Here is a 12782-nt window from a genome sequence, read left to right on the forward strand (position 1 = left end):
GCGGCGGTGGCGGCGGAGCAGCGGCGGCAGCCGGGTCCCGATCGGAGCGGCCACAGCCCGGGGCGTGTGCGCCCCGCGCGGAGCGGGCTCGGGTTCCCCACGGAATGTCCCCGGGGCGCCCGGCGCGCTGACCCCCGAGCCGCCTCCGCCCTCGGCGCCCGCCGCCCCTCGCGGTCGGGCTCGGTGTTCGGGACCGCCAGCCCCCCGGGTCCGGGGCACCGGGGCAGCGCCGGGGGGCGGGTGTCCTCCGCGGGCCACGACCCAGCCCTCCCCCGTGCGCCTCTCGCTTAAGATGGCAGCGGAGTCAGGGGAACTAATCGGGGCTTGCGAGTTCATGAAAGGTGAGGAGCAGCCGCCCCGCCTCCTCCGACCCCCCCTCCCCCCAACTCCTCACTTGTCGCCCCGACTTCTCCGGGCCCCCTGCGCCCTGCAGCCGGCGCGCGCGCTCAGCCCCCCTCGCCCCGGGCCTGTCCCCCAGGACCCCCTGCTTCCGGCTTCTCTGGCTTTCTGGCGTCCCTCGTCCCTCGTCCCTCCGCAGCTCCCGCCGGTGGCCTTCCCGCCGGTCCCGGGACAGCTCCGGCTCCTGCCCCGCTCCGCACGCAGCCGCGGGGGCGGGCGTCCCGCTGCGGGGGACCCTTTGGGGGTCACTCTAGGTGGCCTCGGTGTCCAGCCCCCACCACCCCCCACGATCACACCCCGCGTCTCTCCTCCCTTCCTCTTCTCGAGTCCCCGGAGCTGCAGGGGAAGGCTCGCCTCGCTTCCCCTTCCTGCGGCGGCACATTTCTGAACCCAACGTGCGTCGCCAGTGCTGCGGGGACCCCGGCTTCCAGGCGCTCCCCGCTGGCCTGACCCGAGGGCGACGGGGTGCCCTGCCCCCGCAGAGTGCCTCCCTCCCTCGGGTGCCCTGGGTGCCTCTGGGACGGCCGTGCCCTTGGGTCTCTCGCTTTCTGGGCGAGATCAGGTTTCTGCAAGAAGCCCGCGTGCTGACGGCTCTAAGTCCTGGGCAGCGCTGGTTGTTCTGATCTCTCCGTGTGTGTGGCCACCCCGCCGCCAGCTTCCCCGCTTCTCATACGTTTCTCCCATCTTTTAAACTTGTCTTTCAGATCGTTTATATTTTGCTACTTTAAGGAATAGACCAAAAAGCACAGTACATATCCACTATTTCTCCATCGATGAGGAGCTGGTCTATGAAAAGTAAGTTTCTGCTTTTTTTTTTCTTCTTTTTTCTCTTTTCTCAACCTTGTAGTTTGGTGAGGAAACGCTACTATCTTTATGGCTGTTTTAGTCACTTTTCCTTAATGGTGCAAGTAACAGTACCAGTTGTTTTAAGGCTCAGGTGCTTGGGGAGAGGTGAACATACCTGTATTTTATCTTTTAAATGTATTCATTTGAGATAGAGAGAGACAGACACAGAGAGAGAGAGATCTCGATTTGTTGTTCCACTTATTTGTGCAATGTGCCCTGATGGGGGATCGAACCTGCAACCTTGACATAGCGGGAGGGTGCTCTAACCACCTGACTACCCAGCCAGGGCTGAAAGTGAAGATAATGCGAACCTGTCAACACCTCAGTCCTTTGGCCGTCCGTCCGTCTGTACTAGTTCTGACCACCAGGACAGACTGCAATTGGGGATTCACACTCCCAGAGCAGGGCCGGGGAGACCGCCGTCGGTCCTTGCCGGACTCTGTCGTGGCCTGGCGTCCGGCCCCGGGACGAGCAGAGGCCGGGCAGTGTGTGTCCCAGGGCTTCAGCCTCGCCGGCCACAGGCTGCTGCTGGCGCGCAGGGTGTTTTCGTCGGTGCGGCTTGTTGTTTTGGAAAGTGGGACACGCTGAGCTGGATTCAAGTGTTTTCTGTGCGTGAGGAGATTTTTTTTAAAAATTTGATTTAGGGCGTTATTTTCCTGGGTGCTCTGAGCCTCCCAGTGTTCCTCGCCTTGCCTTTGCGGAGGGCAGAGGGGTGTGATTTGCTTTCTTTGGCTACCTTGCTGCTTTGGAATTTGGGTTTGAGAGTGTAAGATAAGAGTGTGGACCTGTTTATTGTGAAGGACCTGCCGGAAAAAGATACCTTAATAAATAATAAGTATAGTAACAACTTAAATAGAGATAAACCTCTCTTCAATAAAAGCAACAGATAATAAGGAATAAGAAGACTGAATGGACTTGAGTATGTCCTTTTATTGGAAGAGCTGGTGTAGCCCTGGGCAGGGTAGCTCAGTGGGGTAGAGCCGCATCCCACTAGACCAGCGGTTCTCAACCTTCCTCACGCCGCGGCCCTTTAATACAGTTCCTCATGCTGTGGTGACCCCCAATTTCATTGTTACAAATTGAACATAATGAAAGCATGGTGATTCATCACAAAAACAATATGTAATCATATATCTGTTTTCCGATGGTCTTAGGCGACCCCTGTGAAAGGGTCGTTCGACCCCCAAAGGGGTCGCGACCCACAGGTTGAGAACCGCTGCACTAGACCAAGTTGCAGGTTCGATCCTCAGTCAGGGCACAGACAAGAACCAGCCAATGAGTGGAGCAACAGGTCAGTGTTTCTCTCTCTTCCTGTCTTTCCAAAATCAATTTAAAAATTAGGGAAAAAAAGCTGGTGTTTCATATATTTTGTCGTCTAATCTATTCCAACTGAACACGTCCTTTTACTTTCTTGTTGTCGTACCTACATGCGCAATGAGATGGGCATCGTTCAGTGAACCGTGGTCACTCTAGCTAGCTTCCTAGGACTTGTCCTGTTGAGAGGGAGTTGGGCAGCTCTGCCCAAGGATCTGTGGGCACCGCCCGGCATCCCGAGGGTGAGTGTCCTTGATCAGGAGCCTGTCTGTGGTCTGAGGGAAAACAAACGCGCATTTGGGATGCTCGGACCTAGTGTCTCGGGGACGTCTCCCTGAGGCAGAGGGGCGGGAGCAGGGTGCTCTGTGAGGCTGGGTGAGGGTGGGCATGAAGGAGCCTGTGAATATGCCCCCGTGGCTGCAGGGAAGGGCTGAGGCCTGGTGTCAGGTTGCAGCTGGGCTCCTGGGCCAAGCCAGGAATAGGTGGCCTGTTCCCGACCTGCGTACCTGGTGAAGGCCCTGCCTGCAGTGTTTACCGGGTGGCTGTTGGGATGGTGCATTGCTGAGGCTTTCCTTTGGCGAGTTCAGGGTTTGGGCACTCCCTGGGCGTCTGAGGGCAGGGGACTGTGCATGCGCTGTTATGGCCAGTTCCGCAGTGACTAACGTACTGGAGGTGGTGAATCTGAAGAAGTTGGGGCCCGAGTGGCTTCCTTTGGGATTGCCAGACGGTGGGCCCAGCAGAAAACGACATTGAGCCAACTAACCGCGCGGCTCAGTGGGCTTCTGATCCTAGGGCCGGTGGACGAGGGCCATTTTTTTGGTGTGATCTTCATGTTGGCACTTTAGGGTCGGGCTACAAGTCAGCATCCCTCTCATATTTATTTCTGCTGCCTCTGAAAGAAAGACCTGCAGGGAGACCATCCATTGATAGTGTGAGGTTTTTTTAAAATTCTCATCAGAGGATATTTTTCCATTGGTTTGTAGAGAGAGTGGAAGGGAGCGGGAGAGAGACAGAGAGAGAGACATCGATGTGAGAGAGACCCACCGATTGGTGGCCTCCCGCACGTGCCCCGACGGGGCCTGAGGATCGAGCCTGCAACCGAGTTATGTGCTCTTGATGGGAATGGAACCTGGGACCCTTCAGTCTACAGGCTGAAGCTCTAACCACTGAACACACCGGCCAGGGCCCTAGTGTGAGGTTTGATGCCAGTGGGAACTGGGATGAGGCCTCCGGAACGGCAGAGCCTTCCCGTTGGGCAAGACGTGCCCGGCTGCCCTGGCCCAGCGGTGGCTGTTTCTGAGCCTCCGCAACTCCGTCTTACTGCAGCCGAGGGCAGGGGCTGGACGCTGTCAGCGCAGCGAGGATGAGCGAGCGATGATGAATGTGCACATCACCTTCCGGGCGCTCCGAGCGTGGAGGGAGGATGAGGGGCCTGCACTGAGCCCTGGGCTGGGAGGAATTCACCAGCGGCGGGCGCACACCTGGGGGCGGGGTTCATGGGGTCGTCCAGGTTGGCTGGGAGGCCGGTGGAGCCTCATCGGACCCAGATGTGAGAGGAGAGACCCCAGGAGGGAGAAGAGCGAGGGCGAGGAGGCTGCCCAGGGACCGGCACGCCTCCAGTTTGCCTGGTGTGGATGCAGGCCAGGTGGGGTGTGCAGTCTGCAACCGGAACGTCTGCTGGGGGCGGACGGAGTGCGAGGCGAGGAGGCGCATGTCCCAGAGGCTCTGGGCAGGTCCCGGTGTGCCTGGCCTGCGTTCACTGCGAATAACAGCAAGCATTTATGGTGCGTTTACACGTATGACAGGTGCTGTCTGTCTTAGGTGCTTCCAGCTGTTTGTTCATTTGGCTTAAAAAAAAATAATATATATATATATTTATTGATTTCAGAGGGGAAGAGAGAGGGAGAGAGAGAGATAGAAACATCAATGATGAGAGAGAATCGTGGATTGGCTGCCTTCTCTGCACACCCCCCACTGGGGATCGAGCCCACAACCTGGGCATGTGCCCTCACCAGGAATCAAACTGTGACCTCCTGGTCCAGAGGTTGGGCCTCAATCACTGAGCCATGCCGGCCGGGCGCTACACTTGAAGTCCGTAAGTTCGGGAGTGTTCCCCGAAGAGAGGAGGACGCAGTGAGAATGGTGTGAGGTCTGGGGAGGGAGGAAGAAGACCTGATCAGCGTGTGCATTTCCCAGTGGAGCCAGGGCGAGGGGACAGAGGGAAAGAGGACAGACACCCGGGGGAGGGAGGAGGCAGGGCGAGGACACAGACAGTGGGGTCTGGCTCATTGGCGCCACCTCTTCTTGGAAGCAGAGAAGGAGAGAGACCGCTAGGCCCCTGGAGGGACATGTCGTGGTGACCTGGCTGGTGGGGGACAAGTCTCGGCTGTCCTATGGGAACATAGGTGTGTCCAGAGAGGAGCGTATCTGCACCACAGGCCTGCCCAGCCCTGCGCCGGGTGCCCGCCCGCCGAGTGTTGAACGCGGTGGCTCCCAGCCTGTTATGGCCACGCCCCACCTGAGCATCTCTAAAACCCTGATGCCCCCCCACCCCCCCACGTGACACAGAATTCTCATTATTCAAAAAGTGAGCTCCCGTTCACGTGGAGGAAGCCTAGAAGGCCATGAACTTGGCCTAAATGAGCTTCCAAAGAACATGGCATCCATGAGAGAAAAATAAAAGAACGAAAGGACCGTTGAAGTATGAGGGAGAAATCCCTAAGAAATGGTTAAAAAAAAATCATATGAAGTGATATGAAAAAAGAGCAACTAAAGTTTCAAAACATATAATAGAACCAAAAGCATAAATATGTCACAATACATATTTATATGCTGTGTATGAGGCCCCTAGAACCATAGGAAATGCAAAAAACTCACCGTGAATAACTCATTCTCGGATTGCCCCCCTTAAACATCACATTGTCCTGGGGGGGGGGGGCGTGCGCCCCCGTGGGAACCACCGGTTTAACGCAGTGCTGCCCGCGAGGCTCGATGGCCACCTTGGAGCCACAGCCGTTACTTGTGAACCTGGAAGGCGAGGCCCCTGAGGCGTGGGTGTGGTGGGCGCGGCCGTGCGCTGTGCCGTGGGCAGGGGGGCGGTGGCTCTCGTGGCTGAAGCGGCCTGAGACGTGGGTGGAGAAAAGGTCACAGTGGTCCTGTGGGCACGGAAGGCGGTGCATGAGCCACGAAGGTCTGGGTTTCTGCTCCCTTTGTAAAGAGCACTGACCAGGCTCCTATCCAGGCCTGAGTGTAAAATGCGGTGGCCAAGAAAGCAACCCATTATCTGCCCGGGCCAGGATTTCGCAGATCAGGATGAGAATCAGAGCATAGTCTGGCACACTGGGGCCCCCAAGGAGCCCCCTAAACACGGAGCCTTGCAAGGATAACCAGAAATGTTGTTCGGGGCCGCTTTTGTCCATGCTGTTCCACGCACCGAGTTGTAGGCGTGTGCCTGTGGGTGTGCACCTGTGCCTGTGACTGTCTGCCCGCTGGGGTAGGTGAGGAGGAAGGAGCACACTCGTCAGGCAGCGCCTGAGGCTGGGACCCTGGACCCTGGTTTATGCAAACACCTGCTGCTTTGGCCCCTGGCACTCACAGTGGGTCTCATCCTGGGGGGGAAAAATCCTTATCAGTCCCTTCCCATAGAGCTGGTGAAAAGGCAGATTTTAACTGAGGTGCTAAGGGCTCCATTAAAAGAGGCTGGTCTCAATCAGGCAGCCCGAGGGAGCCCCACATGGGCTGCAGGGGAGTGTGTGTGGGGGGGAGGGGGAGCTGGCCCCGCCCACATCACCACTGGGCAGCTCTTTGTTCGATGTAGGCTCCTAAGATGTAAGATGTTCTCATTTGTAAGTTCATAAACACATTCAAGAGCCCAAAGTCAATGAATTTTACTTAGCCACAGCTCCATACGCCTTTGCGATGAAAAACAAAACAAAAACACTTACACATGTTTATGGGACGTGAGAAAAGCATCCATTACAGTGGTTCTCAACCTTCTGGCCCTTTAAATACAGTTCCTCATGTTGTGACCCAACCATAAAATTATTTTCGTTTCTACTTCATAACTGTAATGTTGCTACTGTTATGAATCGTCATGTAAATATCTCATATGCAGGATGGTCTTAGGCGACCCCTGTGAAAGGGTCGTTCGACCCCCAAAGGGGTCGCGACCCACAGGTTGAGAACCGCTGCCTTAAAACGTATAAGTGGTTGCTGACTGCTACAGAAGACACTGAATCAAGATGGGATAGGTTTCCCTGCAGAGCACCACGCCATTGCTTTGGGGCCACTCGAAGACACAGAGAAGAAAGTGGACACAGCACAGGGCAATCAACGCCAGAAGCTGCAAATGTACGTGCAGGAGTCTGAGAGAGGGAGAGGTGACTACCGCCAGCGTGATGACGTCACAGCGACGTCTGAACTAGCTTGCAGGGTGTGGGAGAGCAAAGGGTCTATGTATGGTCTCTGTGGGGACAAGTACTGCCCGACTTGCTTACTGTTGTCTCCCTACACCCAGCACAGTGCCTGGCACACAGACGGTGCTCAGGAAATGTTAGCTGAATGACTGAGTGAGTGAAGAAGGAGGGGAGAGGAAAGGAAGGAAGGAAGGAAGGGACGGAGAGAGGGAGGGAGGGAGGAAGAAAGAAAGAAAAAGAAGTCAGTGTTTGGGAACAGCGAGATTCTGTTAGGGGAGGCGGGATATTTGGATGCAGAGGGGTCACAGGCGAGGCTGGGCACGCGGCTGGGACCGCGTTAGGGGACGGCGTTTGGATCTCGGTTATGCTGGTATGTGAGTGGCAGAGAGATCGACCACAGCTGGGCTTCAGCACAGCACTCCGGTGGCGGTGCCTTAGGTTGTAGCAATGGGAACAGAAAGGCCAGGTGGGGGAGGGGCTAGAAAGGATAGGTTGACCGGTTGACCAGATGACCAGGGAGGAGAGGAGGAGGAGGAGGAGGAGGAGGAGGAGGAGGAGGAGGAGGGGGAATGGAGGGTAAATTTAGGGGTTCTGTTTTAGGTGATTGGGAGAAAGTGGCACCTTCACGTAGGCCTTGTATGCACATCAGAAGGATGTTTTGTTGCTTTGTTTGATTTTGGGGAGGGGAAGACAAAATAAAGAGGATGTGTGTGTCTGTAATGAAAGGCAAAGAGGATCTGTGTCCTTTGTGGTCTTTCGGCAGGAAATAGACAATGCTGGCCGGGATATTGAGATACTTTCTTGCTTTAAAGTCTGGGGAGGTGGGTGGGCCGCGTGGTCTCAGGTTCCTTTCTGGCTCCCAGATGGAGCTGGGCTCGCTATGTGTGGGATGCATGGCTTCTTGAAAGACAGACTTTCGAGCATTGGTTTTGATTTACTTAAAACACTGAATTTTCTTAATCAACTAAATATTTTCAGGACCTCCAAAGACTCAGGGCTCTCTGCTTATGTCGCAGATCGTGTCTGTTTGCTAAACATCTCGTGTCTTTTAGTGCTTTTCTTTCGTTTTTTAAAAAAATATTTTTTTTTACTTCAGAGAGGAAGGGAGAGAGGGAGAGAGAGAGAGAAACACCAATGATGAGAGAGAATCATGGATCGGCTGCCTCCTGCACACCCCACACTGGGGATTGAGCCCGAAACCCTGGGCATGTGCCTTGTCCGGGAATCGAACCCTGACCTCCTGGTTCATAGGTCGACACTCAACCACTGAGCCACATCAGCTGAGCTCATCAATCTGGTTTGTACCAAAGCCACTCGTCTCCCGTCTGCGTGGCCCACTCGCCTTCCGTCCTGCGGTTGACGAAGGCGTTAACCCACGCCGCCTGAGAGTGTTCCGTGGGAGGGAATGGAGCCTCCCCAGTGCATTCCTGGAGTCTTGTTTTCACTGTCTCGGCTTCCAAGCGGGTGTCATTAATTGACTTGCTCCCAGGAGGAGGTCACAGACTCGCAGACCCCGATGGATACCATCGAACCGGCTGCATGGCTTTGAAGGCCAAACCCATTGTGCAGAAGCCGCAGCGGAAGCCTGAGGTGGCCCCGCTGCTTGCCCCGGGTCACGAAACGTCCCGGCCTGGAGAGGATTACTACAAGAATGTCCGGGAGCCACACGGATGACAGTGCGGGAAGCAGGTCTGAAATGCTGCAGGGAAAGACAGCAGTGCGTTCGGAGTTACGGAGGGAAGGGAGGCAGGTCCCAGGAGGGTGGGAGAAAGCGAGGCGGGCTGGAATTCCAGGATAGTTACAGTAACCTCTGTGCTCTCTGGACGGTGGTTTTTCACTTATTTCAAAGGCATGTTAGCCTAGAGGCACAAGAAGAAGGGACAGGGCTTGCTCGAGGCAAAGAGAAACCTTTTACTAAAAACGTTCCGTGTCTGGGGCGTGACTGCCCTCCAGGACCTGCCCAGGTAGGAATTTATGATCAGATCAGCTCAGAGGCTACTTTCCATAGAACCTCCTTTTCACCTACCATGTGATGTGTAAATTAAATACGATCATACATAATAGTCTGAAATACATACAGCGGCCAGAATGGCGATGTGACGCGATAGAATAGAAATCGTGCGGGTAAGACCACCTAATATCAGGAAAGAACTTCAGAAGCCGTCGAATTCAGCAGCTTATTTGGTAGATAAGGATGTGGAGGCCCAACAGGCAGAGACACCAGCCCAGGGACACGAGGCACCCAGGGGGGACCAGACCCCTTGCTTCCCAGTTTCCCTCCGGATTCTCTGTGACGGACGTGGGGCCGGGCGCTTCTTGGACGTGCAGTCTCTTCCCCGGGGGCCAGCGTCCGTGCGACTGCGGCTTATTGCACCGGGAGGGCTCCGGCAAAAACTCCGGCGGTGCTTTGATCTTAGGTCAGTGTTTGTTGAGCAATTTCGGCTTTTTTGAAACCTGACTGTTCGGAGTCTCAGCCAGGTATAGGAGCTTTATTGTCTGACCGGAGGGATGCTGATCATCGCCCGGTGATAGGGAGGCTACTGGGCGGTGTGTGTGGCCCAGAGGGCCGGGCGGGTGAATGTCAGCCACGATTTCTATGTACACGCGCCTACACGGGTGTCACGCCCCTCTGCGTCGGAGGCCACTGCGGCTCAGCCGTTGTCGCACTGGAATGATACACTGGCTTGTCGTGTCCTTGGGTGGTGAGCGCCTTGTGGGTAAGGGAAGGGCGGTCAGCCGGCTTTCGGTAAAGACCCTGCATGAGTGTGTGAGTGAGCGAGGGAGCCAGCAGACAAACATCAGCAGGGCTGGGAAGACACTGAAGAGCTGGCGTGCCTTGTTTTTCATCTATTTATAAAGCAGTTAAATTTTTTTTTGTATTGTCAACATTCTTGGATTAATATGTTAACTGGCCCTTGAAACCTATACACTTTTATTAACCAATGTCACCCCAGTAAATTCAATAAAAAATATGCTAACGGGCACTGCCTTGCTCAGTTGGTGGGTGTACATTTTGTTGAATGAATGAGCATTGTTTGGAATGTAGCTCCTCTTTTGGCCGAGGAGTTGAACATTTTCAGACGAAACTTCTGGGATGGGAAAGAAGGTACCACCGTGCTCTAAGCAGTGATTCCTCCGGGAATGGAACCACGTAGACTAGAGTTTGCTAAAAACAACAACACAACATCAGCTAGGTAAGGGCGTCTGCTCACTCGTTCATTCGCGTGGAAGGGAAGTGAGCACAGGAAGCAGCAGTGGAGCACAAGGGGCAGGAGGGAGAACTCTCCATCTTGGGTTATGATTAGGAGCATAACCAATGACCATTTCAGGATTTCACGTGCTTGCAGGGCCTCTGCCCCTCCAGCCAATGATCTTTGTTCCCAGGTTAGACTGACAGACAAGCACCTCCCCTGCGTCACCCTGACTTCACTGCGCATGCGCCCGCCCCCCCCCCCCCTTTGCTGGACCCCTTCCCCAGTGATCTGGGGGGAATGGACCCGTGGCTCCCTGGGGAGTGTGACGTTGCAGCTTCCTGGTGAAGCTGCCCAGATGGCCATGCTGATCATGTCTGGCCTCCCCTTTGCCCTCTTCCTATTATTAATATTAGCTAGCTTTAAAAAATATATATTTTTAAATTGATTTCAGAGAGGAAGGAAGGACAGAAAAACATCAATGATGAAAGAAAATCATCAATTGGCTGCCGCCTGCATGCCCCCTAATGGGATGGAGCCCAAAACCCAAGTGTGTGAACTGACGGGGAATTGAACTGGGACCTCCTGGTTCGTAGGTCGATGCTCAGCCGCTGAGCCGTGCTGGCCGGGCTAGCCAGCTCTTGGTGCTGCTCACACAGGTGGTGGGAGCACCTGCGGGTGCGAGGCTGAGCAGGGAGTCGAAGATGGAAAAGGCGGGTGCTGGTGTCAGGTTAGGAGCCGTTTTCCTCGGGGTTATGGGTGATTGCGGACTGATGACCGTGTCCTGGAGATGTCAGGGGGTGGAGAGAGGGAGATGAGCCGGTGAGTCACACATTACAGAGGCCGGGAGAGTGAACAGAGGCCACTGGGTGAATGGAGAGCGAGGTTTGCGTGGAGTATTTGGAACTGGAACCCAGAGCCCATGAGCTTTGTGACTCAGTAGGTGATAAAGAAATACACCCGGCGGCAAGCGGAGGCCACATGCGTGCTGTGTTCGTGGGGCTCATTGCCTGGCAGGTGAAGGTCCTGGCAGGTTAGAGAGAGAAGGGGAGGGGGACGCAGAGCAGTCCGGTTGGCCCCCTGTGAGGCGCTGGTTGTGGTGCCCGAGTGCCTGTGCGCTGAGACGGCTAGTCCTTTGGATTTCTATGAATCCGTTATAAACTGACCCTGTTCCTGAAGATAACTGAAATTCGATGGCAGCTTTAATGAAAAGAAAATGAGTACACGTGTGATTGAAAATCACATGTGTATTAACTCCGTGTTTGTTTTAATCCCAGTTTCTATGCAGATTTCGGACCTCTGAACTTGGCAATGGTGTACAGATACTGCTGTAAGCTGAACAAGAAACTGAAAGTGAGTATCGTGGTGCTGTCTCTCTCTGGTCTCAACACCCTGAACTGTGAGCTCTGGCCGACGGGAGTGCGGGTGCTCCTGTCGGGCGGTGATCTTGGTCTTTGGGAGTTCATGGGAGAAGCTCCCGCAGAAGTTGCAATGGGTCCCCCCCGAAGGGCGTGCCGACCTCTTTCATGTGTCGGGATGAATTGGCACTGGAGCTGAAGGAAGTCTCTGGGCAGGGATCTGAGGAAGGAAGCACCCAGCCTTTCGGTGTCGTTCTGAGCCCATCCGGTTCGCTCCCGGGTGGATGCTCCGAGCCCTCGCGTCTGCGCTACCCTGGGTGCCCCGGGACGGGTGGAGGGGCTCATCGTTGCCCGGCAGAGCTCTGGAGCCTACGTTTTCCTGTCCGACCAGGAGTTCAGTTTTTCCTGAATGTCGTTCGGTAGAGTTACAGCCAAGTAAGAGTGATGAACTGGCAGTCATCACGGAATTTGGGTCATATAGTCAACATTGATCTATTTTTTTAAAAATATATTTTATTGATTTTTTACAAGGAGGAAGGGAGAGGGACAGAGAGTCAGAAACATCGATGAGAGAGAAACATCGATCAGCTGCCTCCTGCACATCTCCCACTGGGGATATGCCCGCAACCCAGGTACATGCCCCTGACCGGAATCGAACCTGGAACCCTTCAGTCCGCAGGCCGACGCTCTATCCACTGAGCCAAACCGGTTTCGGCTTATTGATTTTTTACAAGGAGGAAGGGAGAGGGATAGAGAGTTAGAAACATCGATGAGAGAGAAACATCAACCAGCTGCCTCCTACACACCCCCCACTGGGGATGTGCCCGCAACCAAGGTACATGCTCTTGACTGGAATCGAACCCGGGACCCTTCAGTCCGCAGGCTGACGCTCTATCCACTGAGCCAAACCGGTCAGGGCTTAAATATATTTTTATTGATGTCAGAGAGGAAGGGAGAGGGAAAGAGAGAGTGAACCATGAGTGATAAGAGAGAATCATGGATCAGCTGCCTCCTGCACGCACCCTACTGGGGACGGAGCCTGCCACCCGGGCATGTTTCCTGACTGGGAATAGAACCTGTGACCTTTTGGTGCACGCAATGGTGCTCAACCCACTGAGTTACACCAGCCAGGGCTTTTGTTATTTGTTGTGTGTGTATGTTAGTAGGCATTTTATTCCCAATGGCCTTCATTTTAATTAAGTTGACTAGAATAGAAAATCTCTATCCAACACCGGCTTAGATTCAAAAACTAAAACCTA

General features: G+C 54.7%; 1 protein-coding gene across 2 annotated transcripts in view; it reads left to right on the plus strand.

The window, feature by feature from the left end:
* Positions 1-240: 240 nt before the first annotated feature.
* CDC14A (cell division cycle 14A) overlaps positions 241-12782 on the plus strand; it is a gene marked incomplete at its 3' end in the record, with an annotated part of 63232 nt that continues 50690 nt past the window's right edge. For both annotated transcript variants that reach the window (XM_081111911.1, XM_081111910.1), the window contains exons 1-3: positions 241-341; positions 1104-1194; positions 11443-11518. In XM_081111911.1, coding sequence (XP_080968037.1) covers positions 293-341; positions 1104-1194; positions 11443-11518 — 216 coding nt within the window. In that variant the 5' untranslated portion in view covers positions 241-292. The remainder of the gene's footprint in view (positions 342-1103; positions 1195-11442; positions 11519-12782) is intronic.

This window comes from Myotis nattereri, assembly GCF_964212035.1.
Source record: "Myotis nattereri genome assembly, chromosome: 18".
NCBI lineage: Eukaryota > Metazoa > Chordata > Mammalia > Chiroptera > Vespertilionidae > Myotis > Myotis nattereri.